Below are 24,726 nucleotides of genomic sequence, written 5' to 3' on the forward strand. Positions count from 1 at the left end.
AGATTGAAAGACCCACTGGGATCTGAGACTTGCCATTTTTAAAACACTGCACTAAATAATATACTTTAGAATGTCATTTCAAGTATCCACAGGCCTTAATGTTAGAACTGCCTAGTAATTCACTTGAAAGAATAGTGCTAATTTTACATAATATCCAATGAAGAATTTTAGGGAAAACATACTTAAATTTAATCTCAATGAGATACTCAGCTATTTAGAACCCTAAAAATCATCCTACCCCTACTTCTCATCCCAGCCTTCTGGTTCTGACTGAGCCATCTTTGCTACAGATCTGTTACTATCATCTCAAACAAAAGTCCCCCACATTTCCTCAGTCTAGTTGCAAAAGCTCGACCAAGAGTACCTGCACACAGTATCCTACCTTTGGCAGGCTTCACGCTCATCATCTCCGTGATGAATCCTGGTGATGTGCAGCCGTGGCAAAGACTATTTTGAACTGGATTTTCTAACTCCTGAAACTGCATTACCATTCTTAGCTTATTCACAGCAACTGAAAATGAGACTAGGTAAGGAGTGACAGAGGCCAGAGGTTGTGTGGCTTACTGATTAACTTCATTACGGGGCAGAATATTTGTAAATGTTTATGAGAAAAGTCCTCGATGCCAAATTGCCTAGTAAGCTGGAAACTAGTTTCTTAGATAAACATTTTGGGGGAGCACTTTCCACTTTAAGAACTTTTAGAGGGTCGATTTCTGTTCAGGGGCTCTAAAAGTGGATTCATGGGTTCAGGCACCATGCTCTAGGTCTCAACATTTGTTCTTATTAAAAAGCTGTAGAATAGTATAGTTTTGTGACTTTAGGATGCGTTAAATCATAATGCTTAACAGTGTGAGGCCAATCGATCTGGGTTTATATTGCATTATGGGTGGAATTGCATCCCCTCCCAAATTAGTATGTTGACATTCTAACTCCAGTACCTCATCATGTGACATTATTCAGAGACAGGGTCTCTATAGAGATAGCCAAGTCAAAAGGAGGTCACTAGGTTGGTTCCTAATCCCATATGGCTGGTGTCCTTGGTGTCCTTATACAAACGGGAAATTTGGACACAGACAGGAGACAGTGGGAAGAGACACAGGGAAAAGATGGTCTACGAGCCAATGTTCTCCAAGGCTCTCCAAGGCCAGGAACAGGTCCTTTGCTCATAGCCTTCAGGAGGAACCAACCCCGCCAATACCTTGACTTTGGACTTCTGGCTTCCAGTATGGTGAAACAATTCCAGTCTGTGGTACTCCATTACAGCAGCCTCACCAAACTAGTACATCCATTCTCCCTTGGCACTCTCTAGCTCCGTAGACCATGAACAAATCCTGGAATCATTTTATCCCTCAATTTCCTCATCTATAAAATGGAGCTGATAATCACACAACTTCAGAGAATTATTATGGAGATTAAATAAAGCAATATTTGTAAAATGTCGGCACAGTGGGTGGCTACCCATCATCATTATATTGAAGTTATGATTATTTGACTTTGGACTCATGTAGGGTGGCTTGCTTATTGAGTAGGAATCATTTCTGCAGTATAACTCGTGGATATCAAGCTTGTGACTGTTGGTTATTTTTGTGGAAGGGAGGACTTTAAAACAGAACTCAGGAGGTCCCAAGATGAGCTCGTGCATATTGTAACCAGGTGAGCTATATAACCCCAGGCCAGTCTCTCGGCTTCTGCAGGCGGCTCTTGTCTATGTCAACAGATGGTAAAACATAGATAATTCCTGCCCTACTTCCTTCATAGACCTGTCGTGATGATAAAATGACATAATGAATATGAAAGCAGTTTTAAAAGGCGAATGCGGTCTATATAATGCGATCATTGCTAAGATGTTTCTACAGCGTTTATGAGTTTACAAAGTGGTTTCGCATGCATTATCTCATCTTGTCCTTATTTGCACCCTTTGAGGACAGTATCATTTATGATGCCCACTATCTTCTACCGTAGTTTACAGACTCAGACAAGCAACTGAGTGAACTTAAGTGATTTGTGTAAAGTCACCCAGTTATTAAAGGATAAAGCTAGGACTTTAACCAAGGTCTTCTGACTCAAAGCCCGTGGCTGAAAAACTAAAGCACACCTGCCCTAGTTGCCAAGAAAGAAGAAAAGAGTAATGATCCATGAGTGTGCTCCAGTTTGGATTGTTCAGTCAAGGGCTGCCATTTGCAAAGCTGTTCTCAATCCCGTCCTCATTCTCCTTCCCACACAACCCAGGAGCTGTCCTTGCCTTGAGAGCATCTTAGGTAGAAGAACTATGCAAAGGATAGGAACCAGGACAAACTACCTCTGAGGTTTCTGTTTCAAGAATTCTCTGCTGAGTTTTTCACTAGTCAAACAAATGGGCCTCTCTGTTGCCCTCAGAAACTTCTATACTAAAAAGGAAATGATCAGGATAATTTACCTGATCTAAGAAACTCTCTTTGCTGAGTGAAATTCGTACAAATTGTTCTTATAAGACTGATTAGATCCCTTTGCTTCTCTCTCAATGATGACCAAGTGCCTCGTGTTATTTATTTTATTTTTTCTAAAAATACATTATTTCCCCACAGGTCTGTGCTGTCTGAAACAGCACCCACTAGCCATATATGGATACTTAAATTTAAATTAAGTTAAATAAAATCAGAATCAATTCCTCAGTTACACTAGTCACATTTCAAGTGTTCAATAGCCACATGTGGATAGTGGCTACTGCATCGGACAAAGTACATCTAAATCACTTTTGTCATCGCAGAAAGTTCTATTGGACAGGACTGCTGTAGCTGGTACTTTGGAGCAATGTGAATGATATGCTAATCATGGCAAATGGGGTATCACTTTCGAAGCCATAAAAAAAGAGAACTTCCAGAGCAAATGTTAGCAGTGCTTTTCGGAGAACTCTCCTTTAGACAAGACGGCCAACAGACTTGGTGTGATACAATCTCATTGGAAAGACTTTTTTTTTAACAGGATCTCTTAGCCTGGATCCCTAATCATTCAATTCTCATTCCTTCAGAAAAATTTCCATTTTCTCATTGGTAAAAGAGAAATAGTAACGATATCTACCTGACAGGAGTGTTATGAAAATTACTATTAATGGCAAATAGTTATAGAGCACTTATGATATACCAGGCATCCTTCTGAGAATTTTATTAAATAAGGAAAGTAACTTGCACAAAGTTAAGGAATTTGCCTGAAACCGCATACCAGTAAATGGCAGAGACAGGATTGAATGCAGAAAGTCTTTGTGCTAACACATCTAAAATGTACTTAGCATGATGCTTGACATGTAGAAAGCAAGCTTTTTTAAGAAATGGTAGCTGTTATTATTATCACAATTTTATCCATCATTATAAATAAATTTTTTAACTGATTTTTATAGTCAACCTTTCTCAGGTTGGTTATTATGAGTGGCCTTGAGATCTGTTTCTTAGCCCACAAGGTTGAGAGCCAGGCCCTGGACGGCCATGGCTTTGCCCACCAGCTGGCCAACTTGTCTATCATTTTTTTGTCTCATTGCATGCCTTTTCTAAACTATGCATTCCCTATCTTAAAAAGGCAGTAATCTATAATAGCGGAAGATCCTTTTGATATTTCTTTTCTTTCTCCCATTTTTAATTCCACTAATAAGAGTATCAAATCTGAGATTCTTGGGAGAGCAAAAATCAAAGCCATGTGAATTAATACGAATCTTATAGACTGCTTAAATTTGTGGGAGAGGTATAGATGAGAAACGGTAGTGGCAAAATATTTAAATTACACTAAAGCAAAGTTCCATTTTTTCCAAGCCAGTGGTATCTTTGTATCTCCCAGAAACTTGCAGCTTTGATTCACCCATTAGCTCAGAACTACATTCACTTCAGTTAAACTCAAGTGAGGTGGAAAACTGCCTGAAATGAAATGTCAGAAATATTCTACAAAACTGCATCTCAAGACCCTTAATTGTATTTTAAAACATCTGGCTGATTCTGTAACACCAGAAAGATTCTAATTTAAGCGAAAGACATAGGGAAGAACCAGACTCCAATAAAAATAAAGCTACTCAGAGAAAACAGGCATAAAGAGCTGACAGAAGCATAAAGTAATAAAAAAATAGCTAGAATATGAGTGAATAGGATTACATGGGATATGCCTCCTGCCACTTGCTGGGTCTCATTTAGAATGGGGCTTTAGAAAGGCTGTTAGATACAATAATAAAAATAATATGAAGACGTGGATTTAATAGCTGTTGTTAGCAATGCTGTAATGCCGAAATGAGATAGAACATGTGCTTCGTTCCTTAGGGCACCCAGAAATTTATTTTCATACTGTTGGTTTTTGTTGGCTCCTTAGAAATTCTTCGCACTCAACAATGTTAAGATAAACAGAACTTCCTTTAATGAGTAGAATGATGTTTATCACTTCAGCAATTTAAATAAGAATAACTATATATCAAAGCTCTGGGCTAATTATACCATTTTATGATGCCTTCAAGTTTACAGAACACTTTTCCACACAGCCATTCAGATCTACCAAAAAGCTGTGAAGTGATTGCCATTATTATTTCCATTATATGGGGGAGAAAACTAAAGTTCGGAGAGTCTCAGTTGCCTCTGAGACTTTATTTCTTTCAATTTCATCGCTTATTTCCACTCACATTCAGTGAACTTCTCCCAGTATTACTGAGCTAAGGCAACCGGACTCATGGAATTAGGAGCATTAGGTAAGGGAGCATAAGACTACCTTTTCTTGCTTATTTCATGCTATTAGAATGCTTTTTTATTTTCCTGAAATTCTATGATTTTTTGAATTCTTAACAATCTGCTAAAGAACACATAGATTTTAATTAACATGTCACTTCCTGCCTTATTCACTATATCAAACCATGAGAAGCTGTGGACTTTGTCATGATTACCTTTTATTATGTGTTAATTGCATCAAGATCCTGCCTTCTTCGTCCATCAGAGAAAGCTTTCTTAATCCACTAAATTAATCTTTGACCAAGTTTCCTGGCTTTCGGGATTTCCCAAAGGAGACGTATCTTTGTTAGGTCACCATGTCCTTCCATTCTGAGTCTTGTGTGTAGATTGAGTTACTGATGAGCTAGATTTACATCTGAATTTGTCAGGGGTGTATGGCAGCAGGATAAATTAAAGGACCCCATGAGGTGACTCCAGCTCCATTTTTACAATTCCATTCTGTCCAAGCTTCTTTCTTTTCTGCAAAGACCAGCCTAAGAAAACAGAACTGTAGAGCAAATCTGGCCCTGCCCTCACCAAATCGTAGCCTTCCTTTGAGTATTCTAACCAATTTAAGGTCCAGGGAAATCATATTTATCCTGCATGACAGACCCCTCTGGTGTCACATCCTTTGGCATACCATTTGTTTCATCTGTAACCGAAGCAGATGATCATATATGAGCTCAGACTTACTCATGTTGACGGCCTGTCATTTTAAGAACACACCACATGTCCTTTTGCTTTCTGCCCAGAACTTCGCCAATACCACCAGAGAACACTTGGCCTGATTCCACTGGGAGTGGCAAAAGCACAGCCCAGAAGTGCAGGGAAGATAATGCCCCCAGGGGTGACCCTCAGCCAACAGGAGCCAGAGGTTGGTTAGTAACTGTCCCAGTCTCCGGTCCTGCCAGAGACAATTTTCAATGCTACTCCCAGGGGAATTCAATGCTACTCCTAGTGGCAGTGACTCTCTTAACTCATCTCACGGTGGTTTTCCCTCCTTTCCTGCCCCAGTCTTTTGTTCTGCTCCCTGGGAATACCTCTCACGCAAACTGCCTGCACGCAAGTCCTGGCTTCAGGTTCTGCTTTTCAGATAACCATTTATATGGGTGGAGATGTTTCCCCTTCATCATAAACAAAGTCTTCGGAAAATGAGAGGTTCACAACCCACTCTAGGAGAAGCTGAAAGGCTTCACTCAATAGGCCATTAGTGTCTCCAGTGCCCATTTGTGAGTGGTCATTAGTATTTGTTGAATAATCTTCACATTATCTTCTCAGTGTATTAAAGTTGGAATTTCATGATGGTTTTATAGTAAGCATGCCCAGGGACACCTTAAAAGTCATGCCATGTGCCAGGTGAGTACCCCTGAATCCAAGTCACCACTTCTTGACACAACAGCTGTAGCAATTTGAGGACTCAAGTTCTGGACAGGGGTTCTAGAGGTCCAAGTCTAACAATCTCCTTTTATACTTGCTAGTTGATGGAAATGCAGGTTCCAGAGTCAGTTCTCTAGACTCTTTCAATTGCCCTAAACAAAAATGAAAGAACAAGGCCCTTCCAAGTCCAAACTTTGGGCCTTTGCACTTGCTATTTCCTCTGCCTAGAATGTTCTCCTTGGCTCATCTTCCAATCTCAGCTCATCGTTAACTCCCCAGAGCCCTTCTCTGACCACACTGGTCAGAGAGCAGCTCCATTCTTCCAATTACCATGACACTACCCTGTTTTTATAGCACTTGCCACTACCTGTCACTATTTATTTATTTGCATGTTTCCTGTGAGTCCACCCTCCACTAGGAGCTTGCCTACCTTAACCCCTGCTTTATTACAATGTCCAGCATATAGTTTGGATGGAAGAAATGATAGCTATCCATATGCTGTACCATAGACTTCACTTGCCCTTCTTGTGACAACATGACTGCTGTTTTTGATTACACAGTTAGACCATCAGAAAAGAGTCCCACTCTGGCTAATTGAGCCCAGCTCTCTAGCTAGTTAACACTTCTGAATCTCTGGCATATCTCAAGATCCATGAATAGTAATTTGGGCACTGTGGATTACTCATCCAAGGGCCACAGCCTTTTCCCTGGTGCTCTGCACTCAGAGTGGGAGGTTCTTAGAATTCATTAGTGTCATTAGAACACAAAAGAAAATGAACAAGAGGAAGAAAGAAACCCAGATGTCCTACTCTGAGATACCTCTAACTCGGGTATGCCGAGTGGAATGAGACCGAGACCCTGGAGGAAAGAAATGTGAAAAAAATGCTTAGACCTAGCTCTAGAATTTAATGGGGAAAAGGATTCCCAGGGCTCACAGAGAGTTCAGATTAGTTTATCAGGAGAGGGGATCCGATGAAGATTTGAGGAAGCTGCTCCAGCTAGGAATAATAGCTATGCATTGTAACTTATTCATCTTGTGCTACATATTCTCAGACACCTTAAATGAAGTGTTAGGAAACTGGATAAGAATTTGGTCCAGCAAAGGAGAGATGAGGGAAAAGCGACACTGAAAGTGTGAGTCACAGTGCTTCCTCAGCCATCACTTTCAGATGCTTCTAACTTGACAGCACATTCGCAATTGTTTATCTACTCACATCTTTTCACCTCATGGCTGCTGAGGTCAACCTTCAACTTGATGTGCTTGCAAGGAGATCTTAATATGGAATGTTAAAATTAAAATAGTAAAATTTCAGAGCAGAAAAAGTCATTTTTATGTGAAAAAATAATCTAACGTGGAATTTTCCTTAGTCTATGATATGTACCTATAGTCCTAATTATCCTGTGCATTCTGATTGGTAGGGCAAAAATTATAAAGATGTCTATACACTGATTATTTTCAGGACCTGTAGAAGGGTAGGCTAGAAGCAAATGGTCAAGTAGCTGGACACAGAGGTAGAACCCGTTGGCTTTGAATGCATCCGCAGGAGGAAGAAAAGCCAAATGGAAGAAATAAGATGCAACAAGTATGTCTGAGAACTGGTATTTCATAAATAATTACTGCTGCCTTTGGTTTCTCTGAGAGTTACTGATAATCATCTCCTGTTTTCCTAAACCTCTTTTCTCCTTCCCTTCTATTATTTATGATTTGATTCTTCTTTATCAAGTGTATACTAGGATTAATAAAATATCATCACTTCCCTTAAATGCTCCTATACTTTATGGGTGCAGGTAGACATGTAAATAGGAAACACAAATAATGACCTCTCTTTGGAAATGATCTAAAGTGCTAATAACAGGTAGATAATCTTGTAAGCTATTAATTACTATCTCCCCAGGGATGTCTGCAACCAAATAGGGGATTATGCCTTCAAACATTGAATTTTGTGGAGTTTCAAGCATTTTCACTATCATAGTCTACCATTGTCCATGTGTTAATGTAGAGTGAAAAACTGGAAGCATCCAAGCCTTCCAGCATGGCTACTATGCAGAAAAGAATTATTTTAAGAGCGGCATAAAGCTTCCCTGCCCCACCCAAAATTTACCCCTGCTGACTCTTTGCTCATATTCCCAGTTTAGCTCTTTATAATGAGTGTCTTTTCATAAAGCAGAATGCATAAAGTAGAGCAAGATATCATTTTATGGTATCATCTAGTTAAAGATCTACTGAAAACAATTTAGTGAAATTTGTCCTCAGTCCAGTTTAAATGACTAATCCTGATAGTGTGCCATATATTCCCCAGCACCAGAAGCCTGGTAGATAGAAAACCTACTGCAGAGTTATAACCTAAGTAACCTCAGCCTTTAATAGGCATCCTATTAAACCATAAGAATCATGATTTCTTACTTTAGTACGTGCTATAACAAAATTAGAATTAGTCTTAGAGCAGGAATCTACTTCTACTCCCAGCTCTGTCAATAATCTAGCCTCATGGCCTTGGACAACTCACAAAACTGAGGATTGCTGTCTTCATCTACAAAAAAAGACCATTAGGTTTAATGAATCCAAGGTTCGACCTACCTTTAATCTTGCATAGTAGCTAACATTCATTATATTTATTGAGTACTTGTAACGAAAACATTTTCTGAATTCTGTTGCACTCATCGATTAGGCTTTTTCCTCATACGTTTCCAAATTGTAGTTTACGTATAGTTAAATGAACTTAATGACTTACCAAATAAATTGTCAGAAAGAGAAAAGTCATCCGTGGCAGGTAGGTGGGAGTGTTCAATAAGATTCATTTTTGATCCCATCCAAACTTTCTTTATTTGAGAATGCACTTTTGTTGTGGTGGTCTTCAAAAAAAAACCCTGAAAGGCAAATAAGTAAATAGAGAGTTTGCGGGGAGATGGTTAAGAGAGAGAGAGGGTAGGAGAGAGCAAGCTAATTTACAAAACAGCAAATGGCTCCGTTTGTAAACATTTTGCCAAAGCCTTTCTGTACATATCTGTACGTATCTATTTATCATTTTTACACCTCATTTGGACTTACAAGTATCCAGGATATGTGCTTTCAGAGGAGATATTTTCTAATTTATCTAGGAAAACACTACGTGTTTTCATTTAAATTTCAATACTTGGGAGATTTGGGCAAGACATCATGACATTTTGGTTGTTTTTATTTCTTTTACATGTAGAAAAAATAAACAAATAAAAAGGACTTGATTTTAAATGGGATGAATCAATAATCTTGTATCTTAAATTTTATTCTAAAGTTGAACAGGTCTTTGCAAAGACATTAAAGTGATTTAAGACCACTTGCAGCTGGAATTTTCTTGAGTTGATTAGGCATTGTGTCAGCAAATCAAAAATTCAGAAAGTATTCCCCTGCGATCTTTATTTTTGCCTTTTAGAGGAAATTTCAGAGGTTTGTATTTTTACTCTCATGATCTACCTTATCTAGGATAAAAAGAAGTTAGGATAAAAAGAACAATAATGGTAAATCTCACCAAAATGTCTGAAGTTTCATCCTGAGGAGATGTCCAGAATTAATCCAAGAACCTAAGAGAAGCAGTATCCACTTTCAGTTATATCTCTAGGTCTTCTTTCTTTCCTTCCTTTCTTCCTTTCTTCCTTCCAATACCTCCCTGAAGAAGTAATTTGAAAGGTCAAATATAGAAAACTGTTTTCTGAGGGTGATTTTCAAATTTTATCCTGTGTCATAAAGAAATCACTTTGTTTACAAATATGTAACTTTATATTTGCTACTTAGAAGAGAATAAAGGGTTTTTGTTGGATTAATATTTATTTCATTTGAACTTTTCTACTATTTGTGTCACTATTTCTTTCTCTGTCACTCAGTGAAATGGTCCAGTTCAAGCAGAAGCAAGTAGCAGATACATTTGGCTGCTGGTAAGATAGTCCAGCAGACAATGTTTGCTGCATTCATTCATTTATTCATGCTTTCGAAAACCATTTATTAAGGACTTATTCTGCTCTAAGCTCTGTGCTGGATCCTTGGAGATAAAATGATGAAACAAAAAAAGCATCCATGATCTATGAAGATTAATGAAGAGTAAAGACATTAAAAATAATCACACAAATACACAGATAACTACATATTGCCGTGAAAGCTGTTAATGAAGGCAAAGATCAGGATGATCTAATGAGAGGTCAGGTGTGAAAAAGAGTTGAAATAGAAAAGTAGCAGAGGGAGGATGTGGTTTCAAGGGCAGTTTTTAAAGACAGGCAATACTAGGGCACGTCTGAATTGATGAGAAGACACCAGAGAGGTTGGAGAATCGAGAGAGAGAACCTCCTGTGCAAGGATACAAACTGTGTCTACAGTGGGAATGCAGACATATCTGGGTCTATCTAGTGAGCCAATGGCATGGCATGATCTTATTGAAATCTACTGTCTAGTTAGCCAAGGGGTGTATTGGGAGAAAAACCATTCTAAAGTCAGAGGAAACCAGGAGTCATGACTTTCTCCCCAGAGCAAAGCCTCAGTCATTAGTGGAATGTGTAATTCTCAGTGGGGCACACTGTTTGATCAACTTGTACTAGATTCAAGAGGCCCCCCTGCCAATCTGAGGTGGAAAGGGATTGGGTTATAAATAAAAATGAGGCTTAGAAACAGTGAAATATAAGGTAGACCCTTTTAACAGAGTGCAAAAAAAAATAGGAGAACGCGAGCTCATTTCAACTCCACCCTCACCCTCAAACAACTCTGCCACATATCACAGTAGAACTTTGATCCCAAGAGGACTCAGGGCCATTCTGGGGAAATTGTGAAATTGCAGCAACAGCCCAGGTGTTGCCATAACCCGTGGTGAAGCACCCAGCAGAGGAACTATGACCACTGGTTGGGGTGCTGCTCTCCCCAGTGGGCACAAAAAGTACTAGAAAAAAACTTCAGAACAGACTTGATGATGAACAAATGTGAAGAGACCCTAAGGTGCTCCTGAAATATTTTGGGGGAAAGGGCTCTGGTAGGGAGCTGGAGGTCCTGAGGAATAAGCTAGTGAAAACTAAGTTGTTGCTAATAATAGGACCTCATTCATATTCACAAGCTATTTGGGGACATGGGAAATGCAAGTTTCAAAATGTGTATATGAATTGTATATACACATATTCAGTGTGTATATATTAAGATATATAGATTACGTGTAATAATTATGTATATGTGCCTGCATATTGTGTAATAAATGGGTTGAAAAGCCCTCACCCTCCAATTCAGGCAACCCAAGTTCCTCATAGAGTTTCCCTGTCTTTGGAATAGTAAATTCCAGTTTCCCATAAAAATAATTTCCAGGAACCCACAATGTGCAGAGTCAAGAATTTTTCCTGATATTCAACCCAAACTTATACCCTGTAATTTAAGACCCATTTGCTCTGATCTTTAAAACCTAGGAAGTTTCAGATGGGACTCTTACTTTTCCCTCTGTGCTAACTCTCACATTTGTCTTTGTAACTTTCGGTCATGTCCATCAAGCTACCCCATACTTCTTTGACACATTATAGCTCTCTAATATTTCCCAGGTACAGTCATTTTCATTTTGGATTCTTATAATGTATTTCTTCTATATGTTCATATAAACTTGGCACCTTGAATTCAAGCGCCTGGCACAGAATAGGCCATCCGGAAATGCTGGCTCAATTACATGATCTACATTGTTTTTCTTGCTTAGTTCTGTCAAATTTCCTGACATTTGGCATGCTCTTTTTGAAGAAATGGCACTAGATAAGAATCCATTCTCCTATGGATACAAACGACAGAATTTATCACTCTTACTCAAATGAAAGTCCAATTTCCCTAATTCTGTATTATTTGGGTTATTGCCCCTGGTTGGAGACCCACTATGTGGGTGCACCAATTTGCTTGCAACAGAGCCCTCCAGAATCCAGACAGTAAGCAGAGTGTGCTCAGATCAGGTTTGTTGGGTTTATGATTCCTGAAGGGATTTAAAGAAAAGGAAGCTCTTTAATTTTTCAAATGGTAACACAAGCAATTCAAACAGTACACTGAAAAATAAGTCAAACAGTACACTGAAAAATAACAGTACACTGAAAAATAAGTCAAACAGTACACTGAAAAATAAGTCTTTCAGTTAAAGGTTCTGTTTGAATAATGAACTTTGAGAAACTGCAGTGAGACTAAGAATTTCCTGAAGTAGCAAAAGCCCAGATAACAGGAAGCCACCAATTCTATCTATTCAGATGAATTTATGTATGTGTTAATATACAAAGGATTAAGTTTGGAATCAGAGCAGATAACAAAAGATATCTGAATTTGCACAAGACTTCTCTGTCTGCATTCACTGTTTTCTTGAAAAGCTGTTAAAATTTATTTTTAAATGAAAGCATTTTTTAAATGGAATGCCATTGCAGAAAATTCAGAAAGGCATTTCAAAAAATGCCCAGTTACATTCTATAACTTTTTTTTCAATTTATACTCCCACCAGTGAATAAGAGTACCTTTCTCACCACACATTTATTGGCATTATCTACTCTCACTTTCAAAAATCTTTTCTCATTTGCTAGGTGACAAATCCTATCTCGCTGTGCTAAATTGCATTTCTTTGATCACTAGTGAAATTGAAATTTTTTTTACAATTTTATTGTCTATATATGATAGTTTCTTTCCATTTTCTTTTTATGATGTTTGCCATTTTTCTATAAAAATGTTCATCTTTTTTGTTGACTTAGAAAAGTTCTTTGTATTGAATATATTAGCATTCTCGTATATTTGCTACAAACATTTTCATTTGCCTTTTATTTATCTTTACCTGAAAAGTTTTTGCATTGTCTATAGTTAAACATGCTTGATTTTAAAACTTAACTTTTGTTGCTTTTTTTTTAGTTTATGGTACAAGGAGAATTTCTCTCAGAATTGCTTGTTGAATACTTTTTTCCTTTCACATTAATTTATGAGCCTTCTTTGAGTAAATCTGAATTTAGCTTTCCATGGATCATGCAGTTACATCTTGTACCAATGTCATCTTTTCCTATTATCGTTCACTGTTTTTCAACACTTCTTAAGATAGTCTTACCTTCTTGTTCTCTATGATAAACTATCACATCTGGTATCACATTCTTTAAAATTTCTTTGGGAGTTTGAGATGAGACCAAATCTATATTTTTAAGTAGGAAGACCTACATCTTTATAATATTCTATTTTGCCTTTCAGGGACAAGGCATGTCTCCATTTACTCAAATGTGCCCGTATATCTTTCAGTTCTGTAGATGTTTTTTCATGTATGTCCCAACTTCTCCATGAATGTTTCGCCCTATCATTTATCCTCCTCCCCCTTGTGTGGTAATTAATGAGTTAACTTCCTCTGTCTTAACTTCTCCACTTCATCAACAGGTTGTAAACTCCTAGAAAGCAGGTATCATAGTCTGTATTTCTTTTGTATTTCCCTTTCACAGCTGGCAGTGTTATGAATACACACGAGTAATAGCTGTGCTCTAGTAGAAATGTCATGGGGACAAGGAATGAGAAGATGGGGGTGGGAAGCTGTTCTAACCTTTCCTAGCTTTTTCTATGACCTACAACTATTCACCTAACTCCTCCCCTCCCCTGAGCCTCAGCTGAATGAGGGATTAATAACTCTAAATAATAGCACTGTCATAAAGATTAAAAAGTGAACTGTTCCTAAATTTTCACATATACATATAAGGTAACATGTGCAAAAAAGTTTATTGCATTGTTTCTAATAGGAAAAAAATTAGAAATGGTATAAATATCCATCAGAAGGAGAATGGATCCAATAAAAAAATAGTGTATTCAAAATCAAATACTATACAGCACTTAAAGGGAATGAACTAGGACTATATATTTATTCATATGGATAAATTGAAAAACATCGTGTGAATAACATACAGTTTGACAAAATTTATGTATATTTAAAGGTATGAAAAACATTGCTTCATATTGCCATTGATACTCTCATTCAGGGGGCAGCAAACTATGACTCATGGGCCAAATTCAGCCTGACAAGGGCCAGATCTGCCCTTTTGTTTACATCTTTTCTATAGTTATTTTCACATACCAGTGGCAGAGTTAAGTAGTTGCAACACAGTCCACATGGTCTGCAAAGCCTAAAATATTCACTACCTGGTCTTTCTAGAAAAAAACTTGTGATCCCTGCTCTAACCCAGAGAGATATGCATGGAAGCACTGCAGAATTAGTGATGCAGAATGTCTGGGCAGGTACGCGAAAAATTTCCGTAACATCTGAAATGTTTTCCTTCTTCAGCTGGGGGGTAAATACAAGGCAGTCGATTATATTATTTAATTTTTTGCACATTGGAAATATTTCATAAAATAAAAGATTGAATGAAATTCTATCCGCAAATATCTTCATCTGTAAAGATATGCAAGTTTATACAGGAATTCTTTCCTACACACACACACACACATCTATCTGCGAAAATCTTCATCTATAAAGATAACGCTAGTTCATACAGGAATTCTTTCTTACACACACATACACACACACACACAAACACACACACACATTTTTAAGACTTTGAGGAGAAAATAATTTCTTCCCTTAAAATGTTTGGGGACCCTAACTGTGGTCAATGAGGTGCCACTGGAAATTTTGAGTGGCACAATGAAATCTACCTTCAAGATTAGTCTAATGAAAAAGTAGGACAACAGTCAGGATAAGCAGTAAAAGAAGGAGGAAAGTTCAGGAAATCTGTTGTGAAATGAGATGGTTAGGTACATACCAGCGTGGGATCTGTAGAGACGGGAAGAAAAGGACTTGAGTCCAACACACAGAAAGGAGGAAAGAGAGTAAGAAGCCTGATGATACAAAGTTTAAGCCTTGAGTATTGGTGGAAGCGGGGACAAAATGTTTATTTTACTTTGTGTTTATTTGTATGATGTGTAACCTAAGTCTTCATTTAAGGACCCAGGGCTAATTTCAGAAATGGTATGCACTGTTTGTTTTCAATGTGATAAGACACATAATGACCGGTAGTTTGGCTCCCACTTTCCGGTTATCAATTTTTACTTGTTTAGACACTGTGTGTCACAGGAAGTTCATGGTGTATGGAGCTGCTATGAATTAGCATAAACCATTTGCAAATAGAGACCTTGGAAACACCCTGCTCCAACTAAATTGCTTTGACTCTGCTTTAGAAGAATCTCAGCTGTCAGAAGATAAAGGTAAAAAACGACTACAGGTACGGGTTACCTATGAACTCTTCACCCAAATACAGCATCCTTGGTGACATTTTTCTTAGATGGACCCAGTTGTCGATGGAAAAGCATACATTTTGTTAAATATCTATGTAATCCATGCTTAAAGGGCAGGAAAAAATTGAACTTTTTCTAGTCATCGATATTTCATGCCCAGGGAAGTCCTGGATTCAGCCCAAAGGCAAGAAGAATGTTCTTAAGGGAGAAGAATAATCACGATCCTTGAAGACGCTTAGTAGAAAAGTCAGGCAAGGAAAACCCAGTGAAAACAGTGACAGAGGTTAGCACAAGTCTTTTCAGGAGCACAAGCAAGGACATTCATTCATTTAATATTCATTAGTTCTCCACTGTGTATCAGGCTTTGATCTAGGTCTTAGAAATAGAGTGATGGATGAGGCAGAAAAACAAAATAAAACAAAGCAAAAAATCCCCCCAAAACAACAACAACAAAAAAACGCTGTCTTCATGGGGCTTACATTCTAGTGAGAGAGATGGAGAATATGCAAGTAAACAAATGATACGATTTCCAATGGCGAAAACAAGAAAATAAAGGAGATAAGGGACAATGTGATGTGGCTGGACACTATTTTGGAGAAGAAGATCTGGGAGGAGCTCTCTGAAGAGTAGACATTTGAACTGAAATGTGGAAGATAAGAAAGAATAAGCCATGCCAGGGGGAAATCAGTCTAGTCAAGATGGTCAGCGAGGGCTAAGGGACAGGCTTGGAGAGCTGGAGAAACAGCAAAAGCCCAGCGAGGCTGGAAATGAGTGAGCAAAGGGGAGTGCAGGACATGAGGTCTGAGGGTAGGCAACTCTCAGATGGCCTGGCAACTATGGTAAGGAGTTTGGATTTTATTCTAAATGGGAGGTAATGATGAGTTTTAAGCAGGAATGTGGCTAGGAGAATGAGGGAGGTCTTCCTGAGGGTGAAAGGCTGATTCTTGAATTTAATGTTGAAGGAAGAGGCATTAGATCAGGCAAAAGTCATGCAGTGGGGATGGCTACACGAAGGGGGAACTGTAGGCTGCGTTCTGAGCAATCATAAGTTGTTCTCTATGCTGTAGCTAGTGGATTCTGCTCAAATCAGTGGAGGGAGAAAGAAAACAGTGTTAGAAAAATTGGCTATTTGGAGGGGAAAAAGATTTCTATCTTTCATCATTCTTGAAAATAAGTCTTAGGTGGATTAAAAACTTTGAAATTATGAAATTATTGGGATAAATATTGGGAAATGCATTTATGATCTTTGTAAACATAGGGATCGAGAAGGACTTATTAAACAAGAAATAAATAGAAAAAGAATAAATCTGACTATATTAAAATCAAGAAGACAGAAATCAAGATACCATAAACAAAGCTAAATATATGAAACAAACTGGGAGGAAATGTTTACAACATAAATAACAGCCAAAAAATTAGTACAAACAATGTATAAATAACTTCTTCAAATAAAAACAGAAAGAATAAGCAATCCAGGGCAGAAATTAGCAAAGGATATAAAGAGGAAATTTACCAAAAGGGAAGCACAAGTGGCCAATAAACATACAAAGTTCTAAGTCTAATTTTTTAGACTTAGTTCTAAGTCTAAAAAATTACAATTTTTTTATGAGATGAATGCACTGAGGATATTATTCCCCATTTCCATTTGGCCAGTCATACAGTTAGATGTTGCAAGCAGGCACATTTAAATTCCCTGGGAGAAAGGGTTGTTGTTTATACCCCCTGTCCCCACAAATGTACAACCTCCCCACTATTCACAGCCACCAGAGCTGTCTATTTGTTACAGCTGATGAACCTACATTGACACGTTATTATCACCCAAAGTCTACAGTCTACATCAGGGTTCACTCTTGATGTTGTATATTCTATGGGTTTTGACAAATGTATAGTGACATGTTCACCATTATAGTATTATACAAAATAGTTTCACGCTCTAAAATTCCTCTGTAAAATGCATGCATTTTTGATGTAGTCTCAAAGGGTTCCTGGTCCCTTGAAGTCCAATCATGGCCTCAAATTCAGAGCCTGGACTCCAGGAGAACAAAGATCCCACGCACAATCACTGTGGAATGTCATGCCTGCCCTGCCTTCCTAAACCTGGCCCACAACCAGCTTATGTTCCTTAACTGACAGGCTGGTACAGACTCAGCATCTACATCGAGCACTTCCGAAGTTCTCTAGGAAATGGCAGCAGGTGGCTTTCTCTGTTTGGCTAGGGAAGATCTGATCGCCAGAATAGTGGGCTTTTCTCTAATCATGAACATCCCCCAACGAGACTATCTTTTCCAAGGACAAATAACTTATTTACCATATCTTCCAGATGACCATGTTAAATACATTTGCCAGGACTTGAAACTGCAAAGCTATGTTGTTTCTCCTTTTCTTTGAACTAGTGACATTAATTAAAGTATAAAAGATCCAAGTTATCCCAGGATCACTGGGACCAGGAAAAGGCGTTCTAAATCTATTTAAAATGGGAACCAAAATTTCAAAGTTCTATTAGGATTTTATCTGAAAAAATGAAGATTAATACAAATCTATCTTATGCTCATACATATTAATTTTAGTCACTAGAACTCTGTTATAAGTCTTAGACCCAACAAAATATTGCCCAAGGCTGATGCTCTCTTGCCCTAGGCAAGTATTTTTTCCTGGGCAATATTTCACATCGTAATTGAGTTGCGATATATTAGCATTGTACTGACACAAATTTACAAAGAGGAGAGAAAATGAGAATAGCAGACATTGCTTCATTGCCAAAAATGGAAAGGGGCAAACTGAGTGAGAAAATAATTCACTGTGGATGGGCTCAGGGATCAGGGGGTTAAAGAGAGAAGAGGGAGGTAGGAGAGAAGAAGGAAGGGTGGATATTTTTACATAATGACGATTTTTGCTTCCTGGTGCAGCTTAGTGACTAAGGACACGCATACAGCATTGCCTTGTAGCTACATCTCCGCTGATAGAAAATATAGAACAACTAAAAAAAAATACCTGGAAAGAAGAAAATTGTTCCTATTTATTTTATCCTCTTCATGATCTATGTTGCTACAATTTAAGAGAAAAATGAGACTGTGAACAAAATAAGAGGAAAACACTCCCTATGGAGAAAAGAACAGATATCTTCATTTTTTTCCTTTATCTGGCCACTTAATGACATGAGCCTTTTGCATTCTCATAATCCATAACCTCTGCGAACCACAGGAGTGCTGAACTCCTCCCAGATGTCCCTAATCACAACGCAATGGCGGCTTCGTGCGGTCTTTAATTAAGACTCTGATAACTGAAGTCTCCAATCAGCTCTCCTAGCCTGACCTCTGGGTTAAAGCAAATAGTGCTGAAAACTTTCCACTTCCTCTGCTCCTGGTACAGTCATTAGAAAATGCCCTACAACGTTTTATAAATCTTCGCAATTGTACCGGGGCTTAACAAATCACCTCTGTCGAATTCAAATGTTTGCAGGCTGATCCACCTGCTCTCCCATCATTCTAGATTTCAAGTTTTCCCAGCCTCCAACAATACTGAGGTAGCAAGGAGGCCAGAAAGACCTGCCCTCATATTCCGGTCCTGCTACTTCCTAACTGTGTGACCTCGGACAGGTGATTTGTCCTCTTTGAGCCTCAGTTTCCTCATTTATACAATGAGCGTGAGAAGAACTTCCATGCAGAATTATTGTGAGTAGGAAACAGGCAATTTAGGTAAAGCCTGTGACATGTTAGCAGACATTCGATCAGAGTTAGCTCCATCACACACACTCATGCACACACACATTTCTCTTCTTTTCCTCCCCAAGTTCTCAGAGCCTCAGAACTATTGGGTGTTCCATTACGATTAGATTTGGGAGATGTGTAAATAAGAGGAAGGACAGGGATTACATTACTTTCCCTAAGATGTGTGGTAGAAAGCATTGCTGCAAGTCCTGACTTAGGGTCTCAGGACAAGAGACAATCATCCCTGGCTAGTATTTTATCAGCTAACTCAGAGTTTCATCAGTCATATTGCAACATTCTCAGCAAAACAGCAAAGTCCATGGTGCAAATGGCACAGGTCCATAATTGGGGCGGGGAGGGTTGACTCCAAGATGAAGATGTCTATCATTTTATAAAATCACAGCTAGAAACCCAGTGATGGCTCCCCAACATCTTTCTCTATCCCTCTTGTGAATAATGCTGAGGTAGATAGCTCTAAGTTAGCATCAGTGGCTATACCAGATTCTTTATAGCTAGATGCGTTTCTCAGAGAAAGAATCCAAGTGAGTCATGTGCATTCCCCCCCACCCTTGCCCCTCACTTCTAAATAAAAACTCAATTGAGAGAAATGACCCACGCTCATCTCGTAGTTGCTAATTCACCATAGCAGTCAGCAGACAAGGAGGTAGGTGCCTTATCTGTAGATTCAGACCCTGGATAATTTTAATAATAAAGTTCTTCCTAACATTTTCCATCTTTTAAAAATATTTCCATCTGCTATTCATACAAGAAATGGAAAGCAATAGAAGTCTAGAACAGAAGTTGAAAGAGAAAGTTTTTTAAACCTAGTCTCCTAAGAAAACTTTCACTTAAGCGAAGCTTAAACATTGTCCTATTCCTAGTTCCTAAGTCATCTGACATTAGCAATATTCCCAAACTCGAATTTGATAAATCACCAAAACACAGCACAGTATACAAGTCAAATTGTCTATGGAATCAGAACAGACACGTATCCAAAATGTGCTGTCACTACTGATTCTTCCGGGTGACCGCCATGTTAAAAAGCTATTCCTCAATCATTTTTCAATAAGGTAAGCAACTTATTTTTCAATAAGGTAAGTTAGACCTACTAACTTTTGCTACTTTTTAAGTTTCTTTTTTTTTTTTAATTTTCAGGATTTTATATCAAACACTACTAATTTAGAATTTATTCATCTACCCAACTTCATAATGTTAAAGAGAAACTTTAAATGATGACTTCGCCTCTCTGTTGCCTTGAGCTAGACACTCCACTCCCAGGGGAATCAGATACTTACTCGGATTGTCTTAGGTTGGAGATAAACTTTCAAAGCCCTGGGAGGGTCTTGAGTCCAGTCTTCCTCTCCAAATGCCCGCAATTTTTCTACAAATGCTCAGAATCCGAGTTTGTGTTGGGATGAATGCAGGAGACCATGGGGTGAGGAGGAGGACAGAGTTCTAGCTAAAGCCGTGGATGATCACAGGCGGCCCTCCAGCCCGGCGGCAGCATCTCTTCCTTGGCTCTGTGCCTCACGGACACAGATTAGTCATTAACAATCCTTTCCCTGCTAAAAGATATAAACATGGAGAAGAGCCTTGGGAGAGCCTTGAGGTTCCCAGGACAGACTCCCAGAGCCCCAGAGTGGGGAATATGACAAAGCCAGGGAGCCCTGAAGCTCGCCTTTTAAAACATTTATCCTTAGGCTGCTTTTTAGAGTTCTGACTACCCAGATTTTGGCACACATCACCTAAAAGTAGACTGTCATCCTCCCTCTCTGTGTCCAATTTCTTTTAAGAGTTCCACCACTCCCAGGAAATGAAGCTAGAAACTCTGAGCCTTCTTGACCCTTTGCTCTCCCAGGCCTCCTGTATCAAGTAGTAACGGACTCGTGTGGATTCTATCTTTGGAATGCCTCTTACTTCCAACCCACCCTGGTCTTCTGCTAATTTGGGCCTACCACAGCTTCCTTTCTGAAGAAAAACTCTGGCCCTATAACTCTTTTCTCTTATGTCTTTTGTTTTGTTTTGGTTTTTTTCCTCTTTTCTAAATTGCATAGCGGTGCAAAGTGTGGGCTCTGGTCAGATGCCTCCTCATTTGTCACGACCTACAGCAAAATACTTAGCCTGAGTCTCAGTTTCCTTGTCTGTAAGATGGAGTAACTGTCTCATGGGCTGCAATGAGAATTACATATGTAGTTAAAAATGTGTAAAATGTCTAGAAAAGTGCCTTGCCTATAGCGAGCACCTAATACATTTTAGCCATTATTATTTTTCCTTTATCAATTGAACAAATATTGGTTGATTGTCTACAGCTATACACCCGACATCTTGCTAGATGTTCTCCTAATAAAAAATCCCCAAAGTGTTCCCAATGCCTAAAAAATAAACATGAAATGCTATGTATGTCCTGAGAACCCCCTCTATACCCTGTCGATCTAGCCCTAATTTATCTTTCTAGCATTTTCTGACATCCATCTCTTCAGAGGTCCAAACCTCTTGCCCACCTGTGCTGAGCTCTCCTGCCTTCATGCCTTTGCACAAGCTCTTCCTTTTACCTGAATTACCTTCCTTTCATAGCCACGTGGCTTCCAGGCCCATCACAAATGCCCAGCTCTCCCCGAAGCCAACCCTATTCCTCCTCCGCCTCTATTTTCCCCACTAAACTTCCCTCACTTTTTATTTCTCTCAATCCCTTAATTCCTCTGACCTTGTATGTTATAGTTACAAGGACAAAATTTCTAGAGGACAAAAACGGCAGCAGACTCTCCTTTGTATCCATCTGCAGGCCGAGCATGGTGTTTCTCATGGAAAAGATGTTGCAAACCATATGTTCACTGAATCGATAAATGAGCTGAGTGAAGAACGATTTTCCAAAGTAAAATGCCTGTGTACACACATGGGGATGTATGTGTGTGTACGTATGTGTGTGTATGTGTTCATACGCACGATGTTCTCCATTGTAAAGTGAATTAGTGGAAGGCCACACTCGAATATTAGGAATGCTATATTTTACTGCTCTTTTTAAATAGCACACATAGGCCCTACGTGCTTATACTCCATACCACTACAGGTTCCTCCATACCACAACCCCTTACACACTCTTTATCACAAGGAAGAGGGGGAACCCAGTCCTATAAATTCTCCCTCATCTATTTGAAGAGTCTTTGCAATGATACTCGCCATGCTCTGCAGCTCTGGGCTGCTTGAGGGACTCCTGCAGGACTCTCTCTTCCCGATTCTTCTTGGATCATAAGAGCTTGTGTTGTGATTTCATTCTCTCCAGCAGCAGTGGAAGTTGGTGGTTGAGAGCACAGACTCTGGAGCCTTTTGCCTGGGTTCAAATCCCAGCTCTGCTACTTGTAAGCTTTGTGACTCTAGGCTCTGAGTGAACATCTCTATATCTCGGTTTCCTCATCTGTAAAATGGAAATGGACTTACTACCCATTTCATGGTGTTAATGCAAGGATTAAGTGAATTAATATATGTGAAGTGCTGTACATACAGACTATTTGATACACAGAAATCTTATATAAGCGCTAGATGTTATTCCACCTCCCACCCAGGCATTTCACACTATCACATTTGCCTAAATAGCCTAGATCTGAAGGATAGCAGGTGTGTTGGGAATGAAAGGAAATGAGGACGAGAAAAGGGAGTCTTTCAGGGTCAGGAAAAGGCAGCAGCAAAGGCTCTGAGGCAGGAGGTAGCTTGGAGAATCCCGTGAAGTCAAGAGAAGACCAGTGTTTTCCAACTAAGAGTGAGAAGGAGGCAAGAAGGAGTAGGATAGGCAGGGGCAGGGGATGTGCTGGGAAATGTTTAACAACCAGCTGTCAGAGAGGGGGGTACAGAAACACACACACACACACACATACATGTTTATTATAAATTCTTCTGAGATAACAGATGTGTAACTCACGTTTTACAAGTAATAAAATATACAATTGTGTATATTTTTGTAAATTCCACATAGCCAATTGATTCTCACAGAATTCTTTCATTGCTGAACTCTTTGCGTTGGTAACTAACTTACGGTGTCGGTTTAACCATGATTTGACAAATGGAAATGCATCCTAGTCCACCAATTCTTTTCCCAATATATTTATGATCATGAAATCACATGGGATCTACCGTTAAACTGTTACTTGCGTACAAACTATATTCACTAAACTGAACCCTCTTTCAGCCCCAACATTACATGTGTTGGAAATTCATTCATTCATCAATGACACGAGAAGCTTCTTTGCTGAATCAAATAATGTTCTTGAATACTGGCGGACTTTTCTTCAATCGTTTTTGGTGATCTGCACAATGTAACAGCTACTAACATGACACACTTTTAAGTTCAACCTGCACTATTAACATTTCCTCAATCACTTAGACCAGAGGTCAGCAAACTTTTTCTCTAATAAGCCCAAAAGTAAATTAAATTTTAGGCTGTGAGGGCCACAAGAAGTCTCTGTCATATTTTACAAACTTTTAAGTATCTAAAACCTCTTCTTAGACTGCAGGCTGTACAACAACATCTATGGCCAAATTTTGTCTGCCAGCCTTAGTTTTCCATCCCTTATGCCAGTGGTTCTCAGTGTGGAGAAGGGGAAAATTTGCCCACCAAGGAATATTTGGCAATATCTGGAAAGAGTTGTGGTTGTCACAGCTTGGAGGAGATGCTACTGGCATATAGTAGGTAGGGGCCAGGATGGGCTAACCATCCCACAATGCACAGGACTCCCTCCCCCCACAACATATCCAGCCCTAAATGCTAATAGTACTGAGGTTGAGAAACCCTGCCTTAGACAATCAATAAAGCAATAAATCAAGTCCTGATTTATAGACTTTGCTCATTTCCATGGCGTAAGTATTCTCATGGCCAAATTCAAACTATCAACATGATGTCACTTAACATGAAGTTGGAAGAGACGGACGAGGGCCCACTACGACTATTTCCACCGTACAGAGACGATAGACGTAAATAGCCACGTGAACAAAGGTAATTGTTAAACATAGTAAAATAATTAGAATGCGATGAGTTTTGAGTCATACTTTTGTTTTAATTATATGTTTATATAATTTAATTTTTAATAGTGGCTATTTAACACCCCGCTCAGAAGTTTAACAACTGGCTCTCATGACTCAGGGTAAGTCGAGTCAGTACACCACTGAGGGGATGAGGGGTTCATACATTTAGTCATGACAAGTTAGGACGTATTATTTCCAGTTTATAAATGAGAAAATTGAGACTTGAGATTCAATGACTCATCAAAGCAACAAAGCTGAGCTTTAAACTTCAATTCGTTTTCTCCAAAGCTGTTATACTTTCTCTTTTACTTTATTCCACTATCAATCCAGACAAAGTGAGATCAAAATATTTATTCTATGAAATACCTATTGGTCTTCGGATATTTTAATTAATTACTGAACAGAATAGAGATGAAGGAGAAAGTCATTAACATATTGTTAGTGATCGACTCTGCAGTAGTATTAAGTACGTAGCAGAAAAGCCATTCTGCCAAAAAAAAAAAAAAAAGATCTCTGTTCACAGAAATTATTATTTTCTGATCAGTGCTTCCACTTCTTTATCATCTCCAGGATTCCTCCTTTCTTTAAATGAAAATTTCCCCCACTCACCCTAAAGAATTCATCACAGATCAGAGACTATCAAAGACTTCAAAGTAAATGAGAAGCAGAACAGATAAACTTTGAATATTGGTGTAGTGAGGGTGTGACCTAG

The 24,726-nt window shown here is 38.8% G+C and overlaps 1 protein-coding gene across 5 annotated transcripts in view; it reads right to left on the reverse strand.

Moving 5' to 3' along the window:
- The window catches only part of NR1H4 (nuclear receptor subfamily 1 group H member 4), a 63,549-nt gene extending 42,661 nt beyond the window's left edge, over window positions 1–20,888 (reverse strand). For 2 of the 5 annotated variants that reach the window (XM_039877993.1, XM_039877994.1), the window contains exons 1-3: window positions 20,297–20,888; window positions 9,593–9,730; window positions 8,819–8,954 (exon numbers count right to left, since the gene is read on the reverse strand). In XM_039877993.1, the coding sequence (XP_039733927.1) occupies window positions 8,819–8,897 (79 nt within the window). In that variant the 5' untranslated portion in view covers window positions 8,898–8,954; window positions 9,593–9,730; window positions 20,297–20,888. The other 3 variants (XM_039877991.1, XM_039877992.1, XM_039877995.1) reach the window with 2 other exon arrangements.
- Between the last annotated feature and the right edge of the window lie 3,838 nt (window positions 20,889–24,726).

This window comes from Pteropus medius, unplaced genomic scaffold (assembly GCF_902729225.1).
Source record: "Pteropus medius unplaced genomic scaffold, Ma_sr-lr_union100, whole genome shotgun sequence".
Taxonomy (NCBI): Eukaryota; Metazoa; Chordata; class Mammalia; order Chiroptera; family Pteropodidae; genus Pteropus; species Pteropus medius.